This window comes from Podarcis vaucheri, assembly GCF_965113315.1.
Source record: "Podarcis vaucheri genome assembly, chromosome: 10".
NCBI lineage: Eukaryota > Metazoa > Chordata > Lepidosauria > Squamata > Lacertidae > Podarcis > Podarcis vaucheri.
In genome coordinates, this window is record NC_138748.1 from 30,218,051 (window position 1) to 30,228,439 (window position 10,389).

The window sequence follows — 10,389 nt, forward strand, 5'->3', positions numbered from 1 at the left end:
CACATGCCAGTTGCGACAGACTCATTGCCTGCATTTCCCCTCCCCTAAATCCACTGCATCCAGAGCAAAGCTCTTCCTTGATTTTGCATATTTTAACATGCATTTAAAATATACTTTGTGAAATAATAAAATACTGTTCGGTACACTTTTAAGCAAAAATCTGACAGCCTAGAAGTCACTGAGAATAAATCACCCATATGTGTTTAGCTCATGACCAAGGCAGCATTTTAGGGTTCAGAACCAAAAAGGGCTTATTTGAGCTTCTGACCATAGAGATGTATTTCACAATCAACTTTTAGGTGAAGTGGAAATCTGATATTGCGGGCAATTGGATTTCTGTGGTACACTCATGTGAATTAAGAGTTGATGGATTGGTCCCTAATGCATTCACAATCCTGACTCACTCATACACAGAATATTGATTCATTTAATGTTGCGCAAAACTTGGACATTTTCCAGAAGGTGCCTTTTTTCATCGTCCCTGAGATTTCATTGAACAGAATGGATAATCTCACTTTACAAGGAATGAATTTGGGATTATTTTCATGCAGCCAAGGCTGTGTTCATGTGTTAGATATTCCGGAGTGTCTGCCTTCTGCATTAACCACACTTGTTTTTGAATATAAATTTATTTTTTGCTTGTTCTTCACATGGCATTAAGTAAAATAAATGAAGCTATCAGAAGTACCATTTACTCCTATATGTACCATCCCATTAAAGGTAAAGGTAAAGGTAAAGGGGCCCCTGACCATTAGGTCCAGTCGTGACCAACTCTGGAGTGGCGGCGCTCATCTCGCTTTATTGGCCGAGGGAGCTGGCATACCGCTTCCAGGTCATGTGGCCAGCATGACTAAGCCGCTTCTGGCGAACCAGAGCAGCGCACGGAAACGCCGTTTACCTTCCCGCTGGAGCGGTACCTATTTATCTACTTGCACTTTGATGTGCTTTCAAACTGCTAGGTTGGCAGGAGCAGGGACCGAGCAATGGGAGCTCACCCCGTAGTGGGGATTCGAACCACCGACCTTCTGATCGGCAAGTCCTAGGCTCTGTGGTTTAACCCACAGCGTCACCCCCATCCCATTAGCAATGTACAAAGCTGCCTTATACTGAATCAGACCATTGGTCCATCTACTTGAGTGCTGTCCACACTGACTGGGAGAGGCTTTCTCAAGTTTCATGTACAATGGGAAGAAATCTCCAAATATATCCCAGTTCATCACTCTTCTCAGTTGACAGATAAAGATCTCCTTAGGATCATACTAAGATCTGCAGGACACGTGGAACCCAGGCCTCCTCAATCTCAGTCTCAAATCTCTGTCTGCTGGATTACAGCGGTGCTGACAGGCTATGGTCTGAAGACACATAAAGCTAGCACCTTGCTGATGCTAATCAGGTCTGGGTTTGGGTCAATGCCCTGATAGGCAACTGCTGAGGAACCGTGATTTTCACAACAGAACAAAGGCAGGATAGAAATGTCAGGAAATCAATCAATATGACTTGCACCATGCAGTGCTCATTTGATTGCTTTACCATGTGCATAAAGGCAGATTTCAACGTGCCACTGCATTGGTTTCCAACAGGGGTATGGTGGCAGCATAATAAAATATGTGTGTGCTTTGAAACAACAACAACAATTATGCAACCGCTCCATCACATTTCTAAAGTGAGATTGAGTCCACTCAGCCCATATATTACCACACAAGTCCTGGATTGGTCAGAATCTTCTCTACCGATATTCTTCCATCCTACAGATTTGAAGATATTTTTCAATGTAATAACACATACAGTGGTACCTCGGGTTACATACGCTTCAGGTTACAGACTCTGCTAACCTAGAAATAGTGCTTCAGGTTAAGAACTTTGCTTCAGGATAAGAACAGAGATTGTGCTCCGGCGGCGCGGCAGCAGCAGGAAGCCCCATTAGCTAAAGTGGTGCTTCAGGTTAAGAACAGTTTCAGGTTAAGAACGGACCTCTGGAACGAATTAAGTACTTAACCTGAGGTACCACTGTACACCCCCTCTCAACGCAGAACCACCAAGCTATTTCACATGCACACACCCTAACTAGCTTCTTCTGAAACAAAGCAAAAAATAACTTTGTAATATGTCTGCTGAGCTTTCACATAGAAAAAAAGATAATCATCTACATCCTCCTAGCATAGATTATGTCCTAATAAAATTTCAGCAGGGAACCTTCTGCAGCAGAACAAATTTAAGGGATAATGGCTGGAAAGTGTTTAAATTAATTAATGCCGTGAAGCAGAATTCTAAACACGTTTCAAAGCAGAGTCGGCTACCCTCATTCTAAATATTCTTTTCATATGCATAGTAGACTTGCGATGTACATAGCAGCGCAAGTCCTCCTTCCCCCTAAAATAATTCTGCACATGGAAATTGCATTCCCGTAGAATGTAGTTGGATCACACTGAGCAGTCCACCTCCGTGGTGACAAGCTCTTCTCTCAAGATAATACATTTTGTTCTTCTCTGTTTCAGTTTAGGCAGAGTTCCTGGAGCATGGCATGTAGGCAATATGAAGATCAGCCTTCCCCAAGCAGGTGCTCTCCAGGCATTGTTGGACTACAACTCCCATCAGGCCCCAGCCAGCATGGCCAACAGTTGAGGATGGTGGGAGCTGGAGTCCTGCAACCTCTGGAAGGCACCAGGATGATAAAGACTCAGGGATGGTGAACCTGCGCCTCACAAACACCTTGATGTTTTTGATCTCCTGTTATTTCTGATTATGTTCGCTGGGGTCAAGAGGAATTGGAGTCCAATAACATTTGGAGAACCATAGATTCCCCATCCCTGCTTTAGTTAAACCAGAAAGGGTCAGTAGAGCGTATGCCAGGCATAGGCAAACTCGGCCCTCCAAATGTTTTGGGACTACAATTCCCATCATCCCTAGCTAATAGGACCAGTGGTCAGGGATGATGGGAGTTGTAGTCCCAAAACACCAATAGCATATGCTCTATTGCATGGGGACTCCCTGGTCCTGCATGGGGTAACTGTGCCCCTGAAGGACCAGGTGTGCAGTCTGGCAGTCATTTTAGACTCATTGCTGTCCATGGATGCACAGGTCAATTCTGTGTCTACCAGATCCATCTGGTATGCTGAGACCCTACCTGCCCACAGACAGTCTCTCCACAGTGGTGCATCCTCTGGTTATCTCCCGCTTGGACTACTGCAATGTGCTCTACATGGGGCTACCTTTGAAGGTGACTCGGAAACTACAACTAATCCAGAATGCGGCAGCTAGACTGGTGACTGGGAGTAGCCCCGGGACCATAAAACACTGGTCCAAAAGAATCTTCACTGCCTCCCAGTACATTTCTGAGCACAATTCAAAGTATTGGTCCCAAATGACCTCAGCCCAGTATACCTGAAGGAGCATCTCCACCCCCCGGACACTGAGGTCCTTCTCTGAGGGTCTCCTGGTAGTTCTCTCACTGCAAGAAGTGGAGTTACAGGGAACCACACAGAGGGCCTTCTCAATAGTGGTACCCTCCTTGCAGAACACCCTCTCTTCAGATGTCAAGGAAATAAAGACCTACACAACTTTTAGAAGACATCTGAAGGCAGCCCTGTATCAGGAAGCTTTTAATATTTGACGATTTACCATGTTTTTATATGTACTGTAAGCTGCCCAGAGTGGCTGGGGAAACCCAGGCAGATGAGCAGGGTATAAATAATAAAATTATTATGATTATTAAAAGGTCACAGATTCAATCCATCCATTTCCTGGTAATGCTGGAAAGACTGCTTTCTGAAAGCCAGGAGAGCGACTTTCAGTCAGTACAAACCAGATGAACCACTGGCTTGAATCCATATAAGGTGGTTTCCTATGTTCCAAACCTATCTGAGCCTACTTGGGTTTTTAGATCTTCAGCAGACACTTTTCTCTGTCCTGTCACCCTCACCACACATTTGGTGAGGATATGTGAGAGTCTTGTCGAGGGCTGCTCCCAGATTTTGAAACTCCCTTCCATGGGAGTCCAGGCTGGCCCCCTCTCTGGTTTTCTTTCACCAGCAAGCAATGACTTTTTTGTTTAGAAGGGTCTTCGGCCATTAACTGGCTGTTGTGACAAGATCCTTTAATGGTGGGTGTTGTACATTTTCTTCTCCTCTTGTGCTTTTGGATGCTTTTAACTTGTTTTGATTCAGCTGGTTTTAATATGCAAAATTTCCTAACTGTTCTATGCATGTTCTTAGCTGCATCTGTTTTTTATTCTTGTTGTGATCTGCCTTGGGTCCTGCACCAATTAAAATATAGGATATAAAATAAAGTAAACTAAAACAAATCGTTGTTGGCTAGTGCTGTGCTGAAACCCGTCCCCCCAATTTCTAAAAGTTATCTTCACCTGTGAATGAGCCTTCTGTTTTTCTACCTCACTGGCAGGTTGGGTGCAGTATTGAGCTTGCTTTATTCCTGTGAGGTCGATGTGGGTAGTGTGGGTGTTTTTGCATCCCATGAAACATTTCTTCAGGGCTCTGCAGCCTACAGAGTTGCCTGTTCTTCCTGTTCTGGGGAGGAAAATAACTCAAGGGAGGAGTTCTCATGATGTATTCCCCTGGGTTTTGATCGAAGCATGGGAAGTAGGGAGGGTGGTTGCTGAGCCCCTAAGATCGGTTCACTCACTGGTTTTGCTTTTAAGGGAAGTGCTTCCTTTATTTATTTCTGTGCTGATTTCTATAAAAGCAAACCGACTAAACAACAACAACAATGCACAGCTGTCAGGCACATGGTGGGCAGGGTCCTTGAACTTATGAAAAACCAACGCTAGGACAACATAGAGTTTTCAGGTAGCATGGCCATCCAAGGAAAGGTCATAGCCCAGTCAGTGGCAGACAATCTGCTTCTCATGCAAAAGGACCCAGGTTCAATCCCTGTCTGAAACTCTGAAGAACTGCTGTCAGTCAGTGTCAACAATTGTGAGCCTGATGGACCATCAGCCTGGCTTCAAAGAAGGCAGCTTCCTCTGTTCCAAGCGTGCAGAACACTGGATTTGTAGAATGAAAGCATCCTTTGGCCATGCCAGAGGTACGGTAGGTCCTGAATTCCACTCATGAGACTTTTACAGAAATTTGTGGTAGAATGGCTGAAAAATTCAGGATAATTTGTCAGCATAGCATTCTTGTTGAGAGCTTTAATGTGACCCGATAGATTTGTTTTAGAGGCTTACATAAAGATCTTCTGAATCAATCATCTCCTAGTGGTGGTAACCAAGTTCTAATGCTGAACAAAACTACCCAAAACCTTCCCCAAATGTCCAGGATCCAGTAAAGGACAGGGACGGATCTGCCCTATAGATCTGATTCATTGGCTGCAATCCAGCAGTTACGCAGCTTGTGCCAATTCATTTTAATGAGCTGAATTGCACTCATAGCCTTTAAATAAATACTCTAATGTAAATAAATACTCCAAGGTAGGTGTTTGGCACAGTACTTTATATATCTACCAGTTTTAGATATCATTACTGCCTTCCTTAAGATGTCTCCCAAAAACTGTGTTATTCAAACATGCCTTTACAATGTGAATTTCTTTTTACCAACCGGTATTTATTTATATATTTTACTGGTGCTTTTATTGATCTTACTGTAATTTTGTATGCTGTATATCACCTTGCTGCCTTTTTACTAAACCAACAAACCTATGTGGCATTCTTTTTATTAACCTGTAGGCCTTGTCAGTGCAAGCCTTTCACTTACATAGGGCATCCTCCACACCCAGTCAATGGGATAAGATGTGCTCTAAAGACGCTGTACAGCCTATATGTTTTTTAAGTCTGCTTAACTTTTTGGTGGGCAGCGCTGTGGCCGGGCCTAGGGCCTTGCAGGGATCCAACTGGGGGCGGAGATCAATGCAGGGGCGGGGTCCCACCCATCCCACCCATGGGCGGGACCCCACCAGCCAATCAGCACTGGAGGGAGGCGTGGCCAAAGGAGATTTAAACCGCGGCACAGCTGGGGGCCATCCTCTCGCGCCCAAAGCACAGTCACTTTGTTTCAATCAGCTTTCTTCTATTGCTGTTGCAATAAACCAAACTATATGGTTCTTGGATCTCTCCCATACAACAACAACAACAACAGGAATCAAACTTCTGGCCAATGGCATCCTGGAGCTCAGCTAATCAAAGCCCACAAACCTATTTTCCTTCCTAGCTTAGTGAATGCTAGAGTTTTTTTTAATGTGTTGCTTATTGTTAACACTGAAAATGTCTCCGCTTGTACCACAGAATGGGAGCCATACTGAGAACCAGAGATGTTTCAGCCACATCTCACAGAGGGATATAATGAGAGACTCACGGCCGCACTAAGTGCAATGCAGCTGATGGCTATAGATGGAAACCACCATGTATAATTCATAACTGTAGTCCGTGATTAGATGAATTTCACAATCTTGTTGGCCAGATTCCTCTTTTGCTGTATGCAAGAGATCCAGGAATCGTAGTTAGGTGTATCACAAGAGCAATATGGGGAAGGCCATCAAAATTTGTGTGCATAATATCAAGCCATGCATCAGGGAGGTACAGTTTTAGGCGGCACGTGAGGGCTCTCCAGAGTGAAAATTACTCCATTAAAAATAATAATCCTCTCACTTAGAAAACCAGAATGTCTTGGAGAAGGCTAAGCTAGAACTCTTCCCTGACACCAAGTATTTTATGTGCAAAGTTGTCGTTGTTGTTGTTTTTAATAGAGAAGCATTATGAAGCAGTGCTGCTTAGACACGGGCTTACTTCCACCATGAGAACTAAAAGACACAGGTTCATAGAACTGGAAGGGACTGCAAGGGTCATGTAGTCTAACCCTCTGCAATGCATGGGGCTTGAACCCATGACCTTGAAATTAAGAGTCTCATGCTCTACCAACTGAGCTATCCTTTGCCTAGTAGGTTGTGATCCTAAACTCATTTACTTGTGGCTTACTCCAGCTAGATGGCTTATAGGGCAAGACCTTAAGCACAAGACTACATTCTTAAGAATATTGATTCATGAAATAAGATTCAAATGAAATAATGGGTTTCCATTGGAATGGGCTGCACAGATGCAATCCTAAGCAAATCGAATGGCTCCTCAATAGTTACGCCTACACACTCAAAGTACGTAGATGTGCTTGTCCATGAGGAGGTGCGACTGCCCATTCAGCAGACCACCAAAAAGGGCAACCTATGTGCCTACAAGCAGAACCTATCCACCTGATGTAAAGTTCCTGACGGTGGGGAGAATCTACAGCTGAACACACACAGGCTCTCCTTTCCTCTAGTCCAGGCATGTCCAACTCCCAAGAGACTGTGATCTACTCCCACTAAAAAAAAAAAAAAAGTGGCAGTGATCTACCTATCCTCTTCTGGATTGAGCTTCAGGGGTCTTAACATTTTATTTAAAAATAAAGGATAATAGTCAGCTAAGTTTTACTCAGAGTAGACCCACTAAAATTAATAGACTTAGCTTAGTCATATGCTGTCATTTCAATGGGTCTACTCCAAGTAAACTTTAGGTGACTACTATCCAAACACATGCAGACATGCAAGTTTAGATTGTCTCAGCCATGGCAGAAGATCAGTTGAGGGCCATTCTGTGGCCACACTTAAACTCTAGAAGTATTTGCCCTGTGAGGCTCAGTTGGCAGCTTCTCTTATGCCATAGGGCAAAAACCATTTCCTTTGGTAGGCTTTAGGTTTATCTGATCCACAATTTGTATTATCTGCTGCACCAGTCTCTGTTTCCACTATATTGTAGCTCTGAAATATTTTGCATTTTATAGTTGGTTTTAGGGTGCAACGTTGCAGTCCCCAAGAGTACATCCCAGGGGCCAGAGGTTATTGTGGAGAGAAAGGTCCACCTGTGAAGATGGAGGTCCACAGGTGGAAGCCCTCCAGGGGCAAACCATCCATACGAATGCAGAGCTACAGAGAGCGCTCAGGGCTTTAAGGGTTCTCACTGAACAGTCTTATAATATATATTCAGATGTAAGTTTCACGGTTGTCCAGTGGAACTTACTCCCAGGTAAGCACGGTAGATACAGGGTTGCAGCCTCATAGCCTCCATCATCCAACACTAACTAGATACAATTAGAGATTATAAAAATGTTGCATTAAACTAGCAGGAGTGAGAGAAGGTACATCATTCCAGTATTAGACAGATGACTCAAAACTGCAATCCTAAAAGAGTTATTCCCATTGAATGCAACAGTATTTGCTTCTGAAAAGGCATGTAAAAGAGTTACATGCTTAAACACCTGAGTTTTATGCAATACCTGAGTTTTATGCAACAAAATGTGACCAGCTGGGGGAGGGATGCTCAACTCCAAATCAGTGTGAGCCTGTGATTAGTGAGGTATTGAGTCCGCAAGATTTTTCCTTCTTCGATTTTTCCAAACAAACCACTCGGGCAACTAACATCTCCCCACCACACCACCACTACCAAACTGTAGCCATGTAAGACCACTCAGACAAACTGGGAGTGAAGCTCCTTAGCAAACGACATCCATTTTCATTGCAGGAAGAACTGAACAGCAATGTTTGCTGAAATGAGGTGATGATGTGGTTCTATTAACAGAGAGTTATCTTTAAGTAATGGTCCTTCTGTTTAAAATGAGGACATTGCACTTTAAATGACGGGGATCAGTAGCCCAAGATGACTGCGATATTCTTTGAACCATCTTTCTCTTTCTGTGCAGAAATTCAAGCATATAATAACTAGTCTAAAACCGATGGCCAAGATTGAAAAGGGGGCTGTAATGCTTTAATTGCAGCGTTTCCCCGAAGGCGGCAAAGCTTTTGCTAGGTAAGCAGAGAGGGGATTTATTATCCCCGCTGTACGGCTATTGCACAAGAGAGAGCTGTCGCAGCAGGATTTCACCTTTCCTAAAATGCTACTTCCACATCCCAGCACGCATTTAAAGCGCAGCCTCCATCATGCTACAATAATGACTTGTGCGATTTCCCCCTGGAAAAAAAAGAAAAAAGAAACGTGCACAGGCATAAACCTCTAGTCCTTCGATCTCTTGTTACCTGGAAGGGCAGCCGCTGAGCGTTTGCAATGCTGTGTTGTTTTGAATTACCGTATTTCTTATTAACAGAGCTCAGAACAGCGGGGACCATATGATTGCAAGATGTAGAATTGTCTGGCCCGGTTCCCCGCTGCTTCGCATTTCTAGGTATTTCGGCTTGTCGCTGACCCTGGTGCTGAAACCCGAAAACATGCACTGTACACAGACGGACAGAGGCGCCCACACCAGACAACACCGACAGAAAACAGCCCCACCCGCTCCCCCAAACTGCTCCTGTCTAGGTAGAAAACAGACACTTTTCCCGAACAAAAGAGGGATCTTCAGCTTTCGAGAGAAGCAGCTCCGGGCTGCTGGGGGAGAGCTGGAGGCGAATCTACCCCAGATTACGGCGGGGCTAAAACACGTCGCCGGAGCTGCAAACCAGATGGTCTGCCTCTACTAAAGCGAACAAGCTTTGGAACGCGCAAAAGCAAATGACCCACAAAAACGCGCAGATGAACAGCGGGGAGGATCCAACACCTCTTTGCTCGTTTTTCATCCCCAAAAGCCTTCGTGGGACGCCAATAAAGGATGGTGGCCCCGCACCCAAGGAGGGGGACCACCCAACAGGTGGTTTAATGGCCCCGATTCTCCCTCCCTGTCTCCCTCTCAACGTGCCCGGGCGCTCAGAGAGACCCCTTCCAACCCTCCTAGCCCAAGCCTCGGCTGCTCTGCACGCCATCCTAGCACGGCCAGATTGGGTCCTCTTGCGTGTTTACCTGCAGCCTGGAGCTGGAGCAAGAGGCACGCCACGGGCAGGCAGGCTGCTGTCGTCCACATGGTGCGCGCCTGCGGCTGGGAGAGCGCCGATCTCCGCCTCGCTCGCTCTGACCGCGCTCGGGGTTTTGCTTCCCATCAGGTTTTCCTCCTTCCTGGTTAATGAGCACGCTGGGGGAAACGGCGCGTGCGCAGCTGCAGCGAGCCGAGCGACGGCCCCTTGGCCGGCCGAGCCAGCTGCCGGCGGAAGGGGCTGCCCGGAGGGGCGCTTAGATGATGGCAGGCAGGCATCCAAGTGGACAGGCTCGGGGAGCTGGGAGGAGAGGGGGCATCCCTGGGTCTGGAAAGGCAGTTGAGGACGGGGAAGAAGGAGCAATAGAAGAGCCTAGAGACCAGCTCTCTCAGTCAGCTGCCACAGCTGGTCAGAATTGGAAGGTACCGCGAGGGTCATCCAGCCCAACCCCCTGCAGTTTGAAGGGATCTTATGAGACTCAAACCCACGACCTTGAGATTTAGAGCCTCATGCTTACCCACTGAGCTATTCCTCCACCCCTTATTTTCACCCATCCACCCACTTTGCATACTGTGATACACAGACAGTTGGGTTAACTCTCTACAGTTG

General features: G+C 45.7%; 1 protein-coding gene across 1 annotated transcript in view; it reads right to left on the bottom strand.

Annotated features, from left to right (window-relative positions):
- Window positions 1-9,948, bottom strand: part of PTPRR (protein tyrosine phosphatase receptor type R) — a 110,717-nt gene extending 100,769 nt beyond the window's left edge. Inside the window, exon 1 of the mRNA XM_082241101.1 lies at window positions 9,770-9,948. Coding sequence (XP_082097227.1) covers window positions 9,770-9,830 — 61 coding nt within the window. The 5' untranslated portion in view covers window positions 9,831-9,948. The remainder of the gene's footprint in view (window positions 1-9,769) is intronic.
- Between the last annotated feature and the right edge of the window lie 441 nt (window positions 9,949-10,389).